General features: G+C 38.1%; 7 protein-coding genes across 7 annotated transcripts; 3 read left to right on the top strand and 4 right to left on the bottom strand.

Annotated features, from left to right (window-relative positions):
• Window positions 1-1,970: 1,970 nt before the first annotated feature.
• On the bottom strand, window positions 1,971-3,272 carry RBA50 (Rba50p; the record flags this gene model as incomplete). The annotated part of the gene is made up of 1 exon (XM_018363913.1): window positions 1,971-3,272. One exon carries the CDS (start codon window positions 3,270-3,272, stop codon window positions 1,971-1,973), a length of 1,302 nt encoding a protein of 433 aa, XP_018224042.1.
• A 247-nt stretch (window positions 3,273-3,519) lies between these two features.
• Window positions 3,520-3,762, bottom strand: SNA2 (Sna2p; the record flags this gene model as incomplete). The annotated part of the gene is made up of 1 exon (XM_018363912.1): window positions 3,520-3,762. One exon carries the CDS (start codon window positions 3,760-3,762, stop codon window positions 3,520-3,522), a length of 243 nt encoding a protein of 80 aa, XP_018224041.1.
• A 133-nt stretch (window positions 3,763-3,895) lies between these two features.
• DI49_0684 (uncharacterized protein) lies at window positions 3,896-4,477 on the bottom strand (the record flags this gene model as incomplete). Its single annotated transcript, XM_018363911.1, has 1 exon — window positions 3,896-4,477. One exon carries the CDS (start codon window positions 4,475-4,477, stop codon window positions 3,896-3,898), a length of 582 nt encoding a protein of 193 aa, XP_018224040.1.
• Window positions 4,478-5,412: 935 nt separating this feature from the next.
• AGE1 (GTPase-activating protein AGE1) lies at window positions 5,413-6,849 on the top strand (the record flags this gene model as incomplete). Its single annotated transcript, XM_018363910.1, has 1 exon — window positions 5,413-6,849. The coding sequence occupies one exon, from the start codon at window positions 5,413-5,415 to the stop codon at window positions 6,847-6,849; it is 1,437 nt and encodes a 478-aa protein (XP_018224039.1).
• A 557-nt stretch (window positions 6,850-7,406) lies between these two features.
• SPS1 (putative serine/threonine protein kinase SPS1) lies at window positions 7,407-8,861 on the top strand (the record flags this gene model as incomplete). The annotated part of the gene is made up of 1 exon (XM_018363909.1): window positions 7,407-8,861. One exon carries the CDS (start codon window positions 7,407-7,409, stop codon window positions 8,859-8,861), a length of 1,455 nt encoding a protein of 484 aa, XP_018224038.1.
• Window positions 8,862-9,227: 366 nt separating this feature from the next.
• On the top strand, window positions 9,228-10,637 carry SPS2 (Sps2p; the record flags this gene model as incomplete). Its single annotated transcript, XM_018363908.1, has 1 exon — window positions 9,228-10,637. One exon carries the CDS (start codon window positions 9,228-9,230, stop codon window positions 10,635-10,637), a length of 1,410 nt encoding a protein of 469 aa, XP_018224037.1.
• Window positions 10,638-13,581: 2,944 nt separating this feature from the next.
• On the bottom strand, window positions 13,582-13,989 carry FPR2 (peptidylprolyl isomerase family protein FPR2; the record flags this gene model as incomplete). Its single annotated transcript, XM_018363907.1, has 1 exon — window positions 13,582-13,989. The coding sequence occupies one exon, from the start codon at window positions 13,987-13,989 to the stop codon at window positions 13,582-13,584; it is 408 nt and encodes a 135-aa protein (XP_018224036.1).
• Between the last annotated feature and the right edge of the window lie 1,992 nt (window positions 13,990-15,981).

Here is a 15,981-nt window from a genome sequence, read left to right as displayed (position 1 = left end):
ATGAGCGACAGTCAGTTGGTTATAATCTGTAAGGATTTCAGTACTCCGTAAAGAGAGAGATATCAAGCAATGATGAACCTAATATATCTGTTTCTCAATTTTCTTGTTATCGGGTTAGAATTCTTTAGAAATATACGCTTTACTATGGGAAGATAACATCTCCATATTAAAAAAAATTGTTTCTTTTTTGAATGTTGCATACTTATATAAGAGGCTTCGCCATATCCGTCGATGCGACACGTAAGCTCGTTTGGAAATTGCGATCTTACCCGAGCTTTTCTTACTGAAAACGGCAAGGAGCACGCGTAAAAGCAGGGTCCCAGTTTCCTAATTGGTACATATTACTTCCAGAAAAAGACGTACATTGTTAAGCCTTGCAGACAAGAATGCATTTAGTATTAACGAAGGTGGAACAGCCTGCTTGGGTATGGAGCTAAACAGGCACCGGAATGCATGTGGAAGCTTAACATGGAGTTTTCAACGGGCATTGCTTTGTTTACGGACAATGTTCCGTTGTACAGTAATGTACCTGTCTCCTTTACCGGTGCTGCGGTCTTCTGATACAAGTATCAGTTTATCCAATATATAATTGCCCTGCTTATTTTAAAAAGCAATTCCGTCCTCTGTCATGTGTCGGCTCGGGTACTGTTTCTGGGAGTTATTAACGCGGGTCCATGTTAAAGTCCACAAGTTCGCAAGACCACTACATAATATAAAGAAACCGATGAGATTATCTGAGTATGGTATTGGTAAGACCTTGGCCGATATGCGGCTAGTAGTGGGAAAAAAAGAATTTCTTCAGGGCGGTCTCTAGTTGTTTTTTTACTATGCTATACTTCGCTAACCAAAACTTACGGACGAGCCAGGAGCAAATAAAGCCTATTTGAAGTTGATCGAATGTTGTCCGTAAACATTGGCGATCTACAGGAAACCAGGCATACTTAGTAAACAACAAGTATATAGACGTATGAATTCTTCAAAGCGGTAACAAACGCATTTGCCACGAGATATATCATGCCATGAAATAGCACGACGCACCAACTTGAGGTGCTTAGAGCGGTCAGACGCCTCACCCTGGTTTGTCACTTTACTTACGCGCAATGTTTTCAGCCGGGTATCGCGATATGGCAGTCTGGCAGTCGTGAAAATTTTTCAAATTAGTACATAAAAGGGCGATGATGAATGATAACACACCAAATTTTAACCGTCAACCAAATGAAAAAAAGAAATACCGTGCTCAGGAGTCCGAAGTTTAAAATATGGATGATAAAGTTAGTTAATGAGAGTGCTCATCACCGTATTATAGGCTTTATGGGTAACTTGACACGGATTGCACAACTTAAGTTTGTCGGGGATCAATTTTTTTTAAACTGAATCTTGCCCTTTTCTAAGTGTTTGAAACCTTCGATGAATGTGTCAATGTGCAAAGATAAACTGTCGTTCTCTGTTGATTAGTGATTTTGATAATTGTTTTGGAGATTTTTTTTCCCTTTCCTGTTGACTTTTGTTTTAAAGGTTGTTTGGAAGGTATAGACATGATTAAAATCGCGACTACTTTTAATTGTTTTTCGCTTTCGCATGAATATTTTATACATGCGCTTCTCCTGTTTTATCAGACCTTCGAGATTGGATTTTCCTTATTTCTGTTCCTTATGTCATTTCCCCTCCTTTTAGTATGTCCTATATTAACGCCAACTGTTTTGTACGTGTTTCATTCCCGATCATGAATCAGGCTAGTCAGAGTTCTTCTTTCAAGTTTGGTTCGGTTGGGCTTGAGACACACAGCGTGGTTGGTGCGCGGGTGGGGGGTGATTGAGAATATGCAGAAATTGAAAGACCATGGAAGTGAAGATACCTGAGATAGTTTTGTTGAAAAAGAAGCTACAAAAGCCTGAATCTAAGAGATACATTTTTTGTTTTTACTATAAAGACGCGTTTTTTATACATACGTACGTAATAGTGCTTGCTAGCTATTTCTTGACTCTAAAGTCTCCGCCGCCTTGTTTCCATAGCCAAAGTGCGTCAATAGCATAATTTCTTACTGATAGATTTCTAGTATATTTTTCATCCGAGGCAATTTCCAGTGATTCAATGATTTTGCCATCTATAATCAAATCCCAAAACATGGAATAAATCTTATCCATAACGTTGGATATACTCCCATCTTCTTTGTATGTCTCTGCATCGATCTCCGGCACTAGTTGGTAGTAGCTCTTTTGGCCTAGTTTGTAAAGGATTCTCCCCAGGGTTTGTATGGCAATACACCTTTGAGATGCGAAAGTAGATCTTGCTAAATGTTCTAGCTCGACTATGGTGTAACCAGCCAGTTCGGGCGAGTCGCTATGATGGTGCAAGCCAGAATGAACGGTAGATTCTATTTGTCTTGTGGGTGGAACAAGATTACCGCTAAAATCGAACCTACACTCGAAAACGTCTTCGATAATGCGAGTTTTGTTTTCCTCCTGGCGGATAGGCTGCATCCATTTCAGTTTATTGACCTCTTTGGGCAGATCCGGGAAGTACTTATCGTGCAATTTGTCATTGAAATCAGGGTCATTGATGTCTAGTTTCTCCAAATCTATTTCGTTTTGCTTCTCTTCCTTTATGAAATGAACGTCTTTGAAAAGATCTTCGTTTTTCATGTGATCAATGCTTTGTGCCATTTGGAAATCCAAAGGCGCAACATCATCGGCATCGTTATCGTTTTCTTCTTCTTCTTCTTCTTCTTCAAATGCAACGTGCTTTGCGTTCGTACTAGATTTAGGTCTGATATCTAAAGCAGCATCCACGTCTTCGTCTTCCAAAGGCGGTAGATTATTAATGCCTTGCTTATTGCCACCGACCCAGGTGCCGGACGCACCTTCTATTTCCGCAAATAATGGAGTATCGGTTTCGTCTTTAGCTCTCTTGTTTATGTTTTTCAGAAGATTGGCAATCAATTTAGGATCCAACGAATCATACAGGTCCTGGCGTTCGTTCATTATTTGCTCATCGGTCATCTCCTGCAAGACTTTGATATTTTCTTCATGAATGGATTTTGCCTCGGATCGCGGAGCAGCAGTGGCCACTTGTTGTTTTTTAGCCTCTTTAGCCCCAGAGTCCTTCCTTTGAGCTCTTTTCTCTCTTAATCTTTCTTTCCAGGAAGATATTTTTTGGGGTCTGTACAATTCAGGGAATCCCGTCTTGGAGTTGCTGGCCATAGGAGCATCATTGTCGTTGCTTTCGACTACGTTTAAAGTATCTTTTTCTACTATATCGCCCAATAGATCCATTACGCGCAATTGGCCAGAGTATTTTTCTCTTTCTGGTACCTAAACAAAAGAATAATATTAAAAACTATAAATTTACTTAGCCCAAATGCGATGAGATTGCCTTGCCATCATCACGCAATTATTCACTTTACACGTACATGAATATAGAAAAATGAAAAATGAAAATAAAAACCAAAAAAAAACAAAATTAGATCTAGTCACTTTGTACGACTTTAGAAAAGGGGCGGGAAGAGAAGGGAGGCCATTCCTATGCTAAACTACCATAGTTATCGTCAGTGGAAGATAGGTGCGAGTACCCAGAGGCCTCGTTTTCCTCGTATGGGTGGCAGCTAATCACGTACATGGCATGGATCAAACCAGGGAAGAATCCCAGCAAAAACAGCAGGAAATTAATGAGCAGATCCTTAGAGAAGAACCCTCTCTTCAGCCAGACTGCTAATGGGGGGACGAAAATTGCAATGAAGACCAATAACCAATCGCGGGCGTGCATAGTGTGAGTTTTTGAAGCGTGATCTTGTGTTGTGGTTGCTGGTGTTTCGAAATGACTATGTGGTCGGACAGAGTAGGCGCTTGCTAATAACTTTAATACAATAGAAACCAGAGAAAAAAGAAGAGAGAGAAGATTAGAAAGTGTGGGACCCGGGAACAAAGATTATATCGCCCCAGCCCGGGGCAGTACGCGCCTTCGTGCTTGTGCGGTGCCCCTCACCGGCCCGGAAAAACGCGTGGTTGCGCGTGTCCATTACCCGCGCCCGTTTTGGCGCTTTGCGGAATGGCACGCGGATCTGGACCTGCCTACTTTCCGATGGATCTGTCCCGAACAAGCAACACAGTTTCCCGATCGGGCGCGCTAAGGGCCTGGGCCTGGTGCTCGGCCTCTTCAAGTGCCGAGGAAAACGCCCTCGCCGCAGGCCGTGCGGCCTTATCTGGGGGTCCTGATTGGCCTGATTGGCCGCTTCTGGGCGTGGAACGCCAAAGTCTATTTCCGAAACGGCAAAGGTCCCGAGCCACGTCTTTTCTTTTGCAAGCGGAATATCCGTGTGGGAAAAAGAAATAGAGCTCAGGGAAGAAAAAAAAATCATCGCTTTTTTTTTCACGTTATTATTTACAGGCGATTTGGTGCTGTGTGTGTCATCGCGGTGGATTTCTTCTCCTTTCCCCCATATATAAAGAACTCGAGAAAATCTCGAGTTTATCTTTCCCATCTTTCCTACATTATTTGTTTACTGTTCCTAGGTTTCTTTCTCATCTCTCCTTTCGATATCATCAATAAACAAAAGTTCCATCTACACTCCATATAAAATGCAATTCAAGACCATCGTCGCTGCCTTCGCTACTGTTGCCGCTGTCCAAGCCGCTAACGTTTCTACCAACGGTTCTACCAACGGTTCTAACGGCTCCAACTCCACCAGCACCAAGATCTCCACCGGTGCTGCTGCTTCCAACGCTTTGGGTGCTGGTGTCTTCGGTGCTGCCGTCGCTGCCGGTGTCGCTTTCTTATTCTAAGTTCTTTAATTTTTGACTTTAGAGACATTATTATCCTATAATTTCGAAAAAACCAAATTTTTTTATAATCGCTACAATGAAGTTTTTATGTGCTTTTTTAATAATATTATTATAGAACAAGAAGAAAGACCACTCTTTCCTTGAAGGGACCAAAGAAGGGAAAAAAAATATGTTGGAAAGGTTACATTACAATCTTTCCATGTTCGTTCACTTGTATTGGAATATTAGTAAGAAGATGAATAAATAACTTATCTATGTTTATTTTTGTTTTCCTCTCTATAATTTTTACCTGTATTAATTCAATATCTAATTTTAAAATTTTTTAATCTAATAATAATTTAAATCTATGAAAATTATCTGATTCTTCTCTTTTTTTTCTTTTCTCGCTAAGCACACTTTTAAGATTTCAAGTTAGATTTAAAGGAATGTCGTTTTTAACGCTCATTTGTTGGAAGCTGGGTTTTTGTTATTGTTATTATTGTAGCTGTATTTTGAAGCAGAGCGAAAAGAAAATAAAAAAATAAAAAAAGCACTATTTGGAAGAGAAAGAAGACGAGTTCTCAACAGAAGCATAAAGGTAACATTGCTGCAACGGCTGTTTTTGATATAGATTTGCCTGCATGCTTCACGAGTAATGGATCATTACAGCACTAATACCAATCGAAATGTCGTGTCCTTGTCCATCGAAGGTATGGCAGCAGCAACACTAGCAACACCGCATCACTTTTTATGGTACAACAACACGCAAAAGCTAACTAATATTCTTCTTAAATCTCTTCGATGTAAACTACTAAAGAAACGCTACGAGACGGATTGGGGTTCCGACGTGTGTCGTATTATCGTAAAAAGCATCGCTTCATTAATAACCGCGAAAGAAATATTGGTATTGCTACAGTTACCTCTTTCCTTACCTCCAAAATTCCCACGTCATCCAGCCCAACTGTCATTCACACACCTCTCATCTGGCCTTGGTGGGAACCAACAGAAAACCACGCATTCTCATCATTTTTATCATCGTACTCGTCGCGTTCACAGTGATGGTAACAGTAAAAGTCGCATGCCATCAAAGACTGAATCGTCCAAACAACATACTCAGCACATTCCTTTCACCAATACGGGACCTTCCAACAAGGATGAGCTATTGACAATCGTTCGCAATCTTGATAAGTCAAATCTGAAATGCTGTGATTGTAATAGCACTGCAACCGTGGAGTGGGTTTCAATCAATTTATTATGCATATTATGTATCAAATGTTCAGGCGTGCATAGATCTTTAGGCTCTCACATCTCTAAAGTTAGATCCTTAACACTAGACAATTTCACCTCGATAGAACTAATACATCTTTTACAAAACAATGTCTCTAATAGTAACATCAATGCCATTTACGAAAGCAATCTCCACAATCTATCGACAAAGAAAATAACATCCAACTCCACGGACTTGGAAAGATCGAGATACATTATTAATAAATACCAATTTAAAAAATTTGTTATCGATAGCAACCAGGACAAAGAAACTTCCTTAAAGTCTCTGATCAAGGCTATCCATTTAGATAGCATCTTCATGATGCAAAGAGCTATTGCGCAAAGCAAGCATTCTTTAAGAGAATTAACGACAAGCGAAAAAGAGCAGAACGACTTGAACCATCCATCCATTTTCCAGTACTCTTTAAAACATTACGAAATTATTAACGGAATCCCGATATTCTTCATTACAGAGTTTTTATTATGCAACGGCATTTATATAGATGAACTACCCAAGATCACTACAAATTGGTCTCCAAAAGTATTAGAATATTGGGAGACCAAACTAGAAATGTACGGAAATTTCCAAGCCGCCACTGCTCGCCCACAATCAGGTCCACATTTAAATACTCCTTCTAGCACGCCTTGCACAGCTGCTCATAATAAGAAACAAAATTTGAAAGTGAATATACCTGAACGTAGTGCTTCCGCAAGTAAGAGATGGAGTTTGAGTTCCATTCCTAAATCTTCTCAAAATTTAATTTCCCCGACAAATTTACTATCAATGCATAAGTCTTTAAAATTGGCCAAAAAGGACAAAAAATAGTTGAAGGCAGTATCTTTAATTTTTAATTTCTAATTCTTAATTTTTAATTTCCAGTTTTTATTTTTTGTTTTTGTTTTCGTTTTTTTATGCTTATTACTATGCTCTTTTTTCAAATCGCTTGTTGTGCGTGGTTCCTTTCATGCGGTCCGAGATCAGCCACCAAAGAAAAAGAGAAGTAAAAATAATGCAGACACAAATTCTTTGTTCTTTTTTCTGACATGGAATGGGATAGTGCTTCCTTCTTATTGTATCCATTCCTGGCATTTATATTCTGTTTGCCAATTATAATGAATATTTTGAGAAACATTGTAGTATTTTTTGTTTAGGTTCTAGCTGCTTGTTCTAATAATCTATCTATCCAAAAAAGCCAGCTAGTATTCTTTTATTTGCCTTTCCCTATATCGTTGATTTAGTAACACACCTGGCTAGTCAATCATCTTAGCAAAAAATTCTCAAAAAAGAAGGAATTCGCCGTTTTGCGTTATAATTTTAGTGTTTTATTAGCTAAATCATTTACTACAAGAACAAAAGAAACAAAATAAATCGACCATATAGTGATGTCAATTAAAGCAAGAACCCCTCCATCAAAACTGTACTCCATTCAATCATGTATTGGTAGAGGTAACTTCGGTGATGTTTATAAAGCAATGGATAGAACCACTCAGGAAATTGTGGCAATCAAAGTAGTTAACCTAGAGCATTCTGATGAAGACATCGAACTGTTGGCACAAGAAATATTTTTCCTTGCGGAGTTAAAATCTCCACTTATTACCAACTATATTACTACAATGTTGGAGGATGTCTCTATGTGGATTGTTATGGAATATTGTGGTGGTGGATCATGTTCAGATTTGTTGAAGCGAAATTATGTCAATGGATTACCAGAAGAAAAAGTTTCGTTCATTATTCATCAAGTCACTTTGGGTTTGAAATATCTACATGAACAAAGGAAAATTCATCGCGATATTAAAGCGGCTAATATCTTACTAAACGAAGAAGGTATGGTTAAGTTGGGAGATTTTGGAGTAAGTGGCCACATCCGTTCCACCATGAAAAGGGATACCTTTGTTGGAACACCTTACTGGATGGCTCCAGAAGTTGTTTGTTGCGAAGTTGATGGGTATAATGAAAAGGCTGACATATGGTCCCTAGGAATTACCACCTATGAACTACTTAAAGGTTTGCCGCCATTATCTAAATACGATCCGATGAAAGTTATGACTAACCTACCAAAGAGGAAACCTCCAAAACTTCAAGGTTCTTTCTCGGATGCAGCAAAGGAGTTTGTTGCTGGATGTCTTGTTAAAGCTCCCGCTGATAGGCCATCTGCATATGACTTGTTATCGTTTGAATTTATTAGAAACGTTACCATAACGAATTTGAAAAGTGATGTTGAATTGATTAAACAAAAGAAGGTTCAAGAGAGATATACAAAAATTCCGAAATACCCTCTTCAGAATCGTCTATATAAAAATAGTAACACCTTGAGGGGGAAAGACTTTTGGAATTTTGAATCCACCAGGATAACTGCCATACAAACTTCTAAGAGTGAACTATCCCCCATTACACAGGATTCTCCAGTTTCATCCCTGAATATGGAGAGCCCTTACTTACATGGGCAAACTGTGACACCCATCACAAACCCAAACTCTTCGTCATTTAGAAAATGCAATAAACCTGTCTTTGAGCTGGATTCAGGAATGGATATAGATTCAGGTTGTCCACATTTACAAACAGAAATCGAAATGATAACGCCTTCTAATCATAACAAAAAGCATAAGAAAAACGATATTCAAGCGTTAAAGATAGAAAAGTTTGATTATTTGGAGAATATTGTGTCTCATATTCTCAATAGAATGTACGATCGTGCGCGTGATGATGAAACAAGAAAATACGTAGACGAAATGCTAAAGCAATTCATCAAAACAGAAGCAAACGTTCCCGGTTTTAATGAGGTGTTTATTGAAGAAATATCACTCAGGATTGAAGCAATAAGGAAAGGTTTCGTTTAAAGTAGATATATGTGTATATTTCGATTTTCAGTTCTCTCCTTTTATTCATTCTTGTTTAATTGATTAAGTGTGAATGAGCCGAATTACATAACAAACAATAAAAAGTCATGCGTTTTAACTGCCTGTTTCTTGTGTTCTTTTTCTCTCTTTCATTCATTTTTTCTTTCCTTTTTTACGTTTTCTTTGTCCCTTAAGCCTTTTAATTTTGTGATACTTGCGTCATCAAAGTGTCTCAAAAAAATTATTTTGTGGCATTATTGGAACTATAAATTATAAAGTAAGGACTGAAAAGAATACAAACTCTTTTTGACTACATCCTATTTTAGGAAGGAAGTACCAGTAAATATAAACCAAGGAAAAGAAATTATGTTGAATTGTTTAAATACAATCTTAGGATTTTTATTCTTAGTTTTGCAGTTGATTAACCCTTCAACAGCAAAAAACTTTAATAATGACCTGAATATTTTAGATCACAACATTGTATTGGTAAACACAAATGCAACCGTTCCTAAAAAGGAAAAAACTAACTTTGAAACGATTAACCCAACAAAGGATACAAAAATAGATGATGCTTGTAAGAAGAGCTTCTATTATATCGAAAATGCTGCCAATCTAATTGACTTGCAAGCTAAATGTTGGAAGGTCATGGGAAACATCGAGATTTCAAGCAACTTTAGTGGTTCAATGGTTGATTTAGGTCTAATAAAAGAGATCGAAGGTGATCTGATCGTTAAGAATAATAAACATGTTTTTAGGATTCAAGGTTACAACTTAGAATCTTTAAGAAAACTAGAGCTAGAAAGTTTAACCGCTTTTGTGTCCTTGGACCTACCCGTTTTGAAAGAAGTCAGTACTATTGACTGGAAAGTTTTGCCAATTTTAAGTAGTGTTGTCATCAACGGAAATATCAAAAAGGTAAAAAGCATAGTAATATCTGACACAGCACTGACGTCTATTGATTACTTCAATAATGTCAACGAAGTAGATATTTTCAATATTAACAACAACAGGTTCTTAGAATCTTTGTTTACCAAACTAGAAAGTGTTACTAAACAACTAACTGTTCACTCTAATGCTAGAGAGCTGGAACTTGATTTGAGTAGTTTACACACAGTTGAAAACATGACAGTTAAAGACGTCTCAAAGATTAATGTCGCTAAGCTTGCATCAGTCAACAGTTCCCTGGAGTTCATCGAGAATCAATTTTCAAGCTTGGAACTCCCATTTTTGACCAAGGTTCAAGGAACTTTGGGTCTAATAGATAATAAAAACTTGAAAAAGGTAAACTTCTCAAATGTCACCGACATTCAAGGGGGGCTGATGATTGCCAATAACACCGAGTTGATTAAAATTGATTTCTTCCCCAAGCTTAGACAGATTGGTGGCGCTATCTATTTTGAAGGTAGCTTTCAAAAAATAGATTTCCCAGAATTAAAGTTGGTGAAAGGCAGCGCCTACATTAAGAGTTCATCTGATGAATTAAATTGTGAAGAATTTACTACTCCAAAACATGGCCGTTCAATCATAAGAGGTGGTAAAATTGAATGCACTTCTGGTATGAAAAGAAAAATGTTAAGCGTTGACGAAGATGGGAACGTGTTAGGCAAACAGGAATCGAGCAGTGAACCAGGAAAAAAGGAAAAGGGAAAAAACAACACTAGGAGCCAAGGCGGTTCAAAAAAGATGGAGAATAGTGCTCCAAAAGATATCTTTGTTGATATATTCAAGACCTCGGTTTACACTGTATTAACAATATTATTTGCAATTGTTTTCTGAACAGAAAAACTTCCATACATACTCGCCATATTATTTAGTTCTTATCAAAGATATATTTTGCAGTAAACTTTGGTTGTCTTACACAACTAGCAGTCACCTAGGGTCAATACCACGCTTTGAACGCACGCTATTTTATACTATTCTGCGACTATTCTATTGTGACGTATTACCCTACCGACTTATTCTGACAGTTTTTGAGTAGTAATAGCAGTAGATCACTTATGAAAACTGAGCTCATCAAATAAAAGCATAAGATTCAGGGTTCTTGTTGTGCCATAACTCTTCTTGGAAAAGGCGGCCAATTTATCACTTTGCCGATATATTTCCGGTAGCCAGTACTCTATAACATCTCGGTTCGGTGAACACCAGGAATATGGACATTAACCCGAATGCCCCAGTGAATCCCATACGAAATGATTTACCGATGACTAGTAAAAATGAAACAGGTTCCGGCAGGGTACGTAATAGCATCCGTTCTATCATCAATCATCCTGAAGACAGTCCCAAAGTTAATGAAGCCAATGGAACAAATGAAGCAAGTGAAGCAAGTGAAGCAAATAGCCCTCAAAGTATTAATGGCAACAAGAAACCTCGAAAGAAAAGAAAAACCTTTAGTTGCGATACCTGCAGGAGAGTAAAAACGAGATGCGACTTTGAACCTTTTATCGGAAAATGCTATAGGTGTAACGTCCTACAACTTGATTGTTCTTTGTCTAAAAACAAAGATAATGAAATCATGAACACCTTACGTGAGGATGGTTTATTGAAGAAGATTAGCTCTATTAATTCCAATATTGCTTCGTTCTCTCACTCAAGCAGAGACGTTTCGAACGAAAGCCAAAGTAGTGCTGGAAGAAACGAAATGGGCATGATCAATAATTATGTAATCAATGAAAGACTTTCTTCATTAGAAGATCATATAAAATCTCTACACCAGAAAATGGACTCAATAATTACATCAACAAAGTTCTCCAATAGCAGCGATGCTAGAAACAGAAAAGAGGACAGAAGAAACTCAGAAAATTTAAACAATACAAACGTTGCTACCAGCGGGGAAGAAATACAAAAATCAGGGAAACATAGCAAAGAGAGCCTTTTCTTGAATGGATTCAAGCTGAAAGAATCTCCTTTGAAGTTATTGGACGATATCGATGAAAGGTTGTTTCCGTCTAAGGCCACATCCAAGGCAGCAATGCTAGCCGGACAACAAAGACCGTATGCAGTGGCAAGAGTGAATTTTCTCCACTTTTATGAGAACCATCAGGAATTATGTCATAAACTAGCCAAAGAGTTTTTAGTCAGATCACATTTCTGGATTATTCCAGGTGGAAGAAAAGAAATAGATGTGGAATATGCTCATTCGCACTTATTTATCACGAGTGTTTTTACCATCATTGCCATGAGTTTTGCTGACAATGATAAATATGCAGAGGAACAAGAGATATTATATCCATTGGTAGAGAGACTCTTAACGAACACCTTAACTATGTTTGAAAAGTTAACCGCATTTGACATTGAAGCTATACTGTATTGCTGTATGTTCCATATATCTCGAAAGGCGAAGAGGTATAGGCAATTAAAATTCAATTCTCTAGTCTTAAGCAATTTTGCACTCAATAGTTTGCTACATGTGATTGATTTTTATCAAATAAAAGATAGAGTTTTAGTAAAGGAAGAATATAACTCGGAAGATCTTTATCATTTAAGAATTTTGAACTCTTTAACCGCATGCTATTTAGAATATTCAATTAGTTACGGAGATATTAGGGAACAAGACGGCATGTTGAAGGAGTTCAATAAACTCGTAGCAAAGTTCCCTCAAGCTAATTTCGGTGATGATATCAAAATCAGTGAAATAAATCTGGGCGATATCGTGAACGGGATTTTTATGAACCTCAAAGATTATTTTATACAATGCTTAAGTGAGTTCGATAACGGCATGTATGGTACTGGTGAAACTGCTTTTGTTTTTGTTTTCGCAGAATTAAATTATTGGTTGAAGAACTGGGAAGAGCTGTTAACGAAAGATGGGGGAGGCGTATTGTTGTTCACGTTCGATTTCTATCATATTATGATATGCCGTACTTTTATCTCAGAATTTCCTTCTACCTTAAGAAGCAACAAGAAATTTTTAAAGCTGATCCTCAACACAATGAAAGAACATTCGTTTTCACTGTTGAAAGGATTCCTAAGGCTACCACCTACATTAATAAGAGGGGCTCCTATTTTTACATGCCATCAACTGGTTTACGCATGCTTAACACTATGTGACTATCTCTATTGGTTCGATATTTCTCAACGTCAACAACTCTTAAGTCTTTGTACAAAAGTATATTGGCACTTGAGTACCATAGGGGAGAAAATGAATGAGGCTACTGATAATGTTGGAAAAATTATCAAATCTATAATTGATACAAGTAAAACCCGTGTTGATGTTGGTAATTACCCATTATCTCCGCAAGAAAATAATGACATTGATACGATTTTAACGGCCGCTAACAGGTCCATAGAATCAACGAGTTCACATGGAGTGAAACCAACAAACTCCTTTACAAACAATGGTACTTTGCACGAAAGTTCATCCAATAGTCATTTCATGATACCTGACGTTGATCAATTTAATTCTTTTGAAGATTTTTTTCAAGACTTTTTTGACAGTTTAAAGCCGAATTCCCAGAAAATGTTTACCAATGATAATAAGGCCTAACAAACTACTTAAAAGGACCCACTAAATATGACATTTACTATTTACTCGATTCCGTGGAAGTAGTTATTATTTACTAGGACTTGGATTGAATATTATGAATAAAGTAATAAACTAAAAAAAAGGTTAAAGCTGTTTTATATTTCATTTCAATCCGTTTTCAATGTATAAAGGAGCCTTTAGCATACATACTATGTGCATCGGCATACATTTATAAGTTACAAACAATTGTTCATTTTCTTAAGCGGCTGGTTTCACACTCACCAATTCAACGTCGAACACCAAATCAGCGCTTGGAGGGATGGCACCAGGAACACCCCTTTCACCATAAGCCAAAGAGCTTGGAATTTGCAGTTTTCTTTTTTCGCCAATGCACATACCAGCAACACCTTGATCCCAGCCTTTAATAACTCTGCCAACACCTAGTTCAAAAGCAATGGGGGAACCCCTTGGGTAACTTGAGTCAAATACTGTACCTGATTCCAATAAGGAACCAGTGTAATGAACTTCAACCTTATCACCTGGCATTGCCTTGATTTGACATTCTTCCACGGGTATTCTTTTAGTGACACCGATTTCCAAATCCGTTAAAGAGCCAGCTAAAACTGCGGCAAAAAAAGTGAAGAAAAGGTATATATTGGATAACATTGGGACTCAATTTCTGTGAAAGATTACAAAAATCTTGGTCTCGGGCAACAATACAAATAAATGTTCCCTTTTGTTTCCCTCCTAGGATATGTTATTGACTTCTATATAAACGTTGTGGTAGATGCGCTGGCAATAAAGGTAAGAATGTACGAGAGAAAGGCGGGTAACACTACCTGTGCAATGGTTAGTACGCATTAACTTCAATGAACCAGTCAAAACTATGTGAGCGAACAATTTTTAGAGCTGTGCGCTATTTATGTGTATTATTTATCGACTACAGTTCGTCATGCACTGTATCTTCTGTAACGTTTTCGGAATCTTCTGCTTTGTGAAGTTCATTATAGATTGCTTGACCGTCAATATGATGGGTACCTGCTTCCTTAACGAATTCAAACACGTCTTCCAAATTTCTAATTTTGTTGAAAACAACAGGTTTGGAGTTATTTCCTGCAGGGTAGAGAGCAATAGTTGGGTATCCCGTGACAGGAAAGCTGATGATATCGTTTAGGCCGGAATTTACTTCGGCTACTAAGATTTTATCACGAATGGACTCATCTGAGGCAAAAACATCTGCAATCTCTTCGTAAACGGGCGCGAATCTCTTACTGTGAACACACCACGAGGCGTAATACTTGACAAGAACGTCTCTATTATCATCATGAACAATGTCATCATGCGTGTCGCCTACTATTTTGTAAACATTGGAGTTTTGTTCTTTTGGAATTTCTTCTGACTTGACAACTGGTTCAGCAGTCCCCTCACGGTATTGTTTGACCAATTGAACGATCGCATCTTTATCTAATGGTTGTGGTTTCTTTAGATTCAAATACTCTTCTTCGGGCAGCTGTGGTAATCCATATTTCAGATTGTTGATCATGTTATGAATAGCGAATAAGGGGAACTGCACCTTCATATTTAAGAACCTGACATGATTTGGATACAGAGCAGAGTCCAAAGCAATGAAATTTATGTGGCCACGATTTTCCTTACCTAGTTCGGTAAAAAATTCAGTGTAATCATCCAGTTCTTCCTTAGAAGTATAAAAAAAGTAACCCAAAGGCAAACTACTAGAGATGTATTTGGAGAAAAGATCGGGCGTGACATCGACGAAATAAGGTAGAACGACCACCCTCAACCATTGAGACAGGGCGATAGGATTTCCAACTAAGGAACTCACATCGGCGTCAAACAGGATGGGTTCAGTGGCGTTTGGTAAGTAAACTGACAACGACTTATCGTTTGAGTCCAAAAGGGATAGGAAAACGTAGTCGTCATTCAAGTCCAGTGACACTTCTTGATACGTTTCATTCAAGGCTGTTAAACCTCTGCTTATGACCACGGGTAAAGTGGAATTGTCCAAGAATGGTTGGATTTCATCTTCTGAATTCAAATAAATGACGGATGCTTCGTACAGTTGTATCATGTGCTGAGTGATGTCGTCAGTAATCTTGGCACCACGGTAGATTTGACCCTCAAAAATGTGACCATTTTTAAAGATTTTCAAAGTTGGATAGGTAATTATGGTTTGTTGCGAGCAAAGCAAGTCGTTAGCCTCACAGTCGACTTGAACGACTGGAACGTTGTGCTCCTTTAAGATGGAGGCAGCCTCTTCCAAATGAGGCAGTAAGATCTGGGAATGCAGGCACCATGGAGCAAAGAATTCTGCAAGGACTAAAGGATGAGAGTCGATGAACGATTTGAATTTCTTTTCATTCAAAACGAGCAAATCGGAGCCTGGCGTAGCTCTTGCATCATTCTGAGCCAGTGTGAAAGAGGCAGACAGGCAGAATGAGACTATAGCAAATATGAAGCTTGTGGTCACTTGCATAGTTATATGAGCGGGTGCGTGGGGTGCGATCCTTTCAAAAGGGAAGTGATAGGCATAGATTCGAATTACTTGTATTGAAAATCTAAACTTCCATTACGTTAAAATATCTATTGTTCTAACGAGAGGACACGCGTGCCTACAAGAGAGAGAAAAAAAAGTCTCGG

Source organism: Saccharomyces eubayanus, chromosome II (genome assembly GCF_001298625.1).
Source record: "Saccharomyces eubayanus strain FM1318 chromosome II, whole genome shotgun sequence".
NCBI lineage: Eukaryota > Fungi > Ascomycota > Saccharomycetes > Saccharomycetales > Saccharomycetaceae > Saccharomyces > Saccharomyces eubayanus.
Note: the sequence above shows the minus strand (reverse complement) of the source record. Positions and strands in the feature narration are given on the sequence as shown.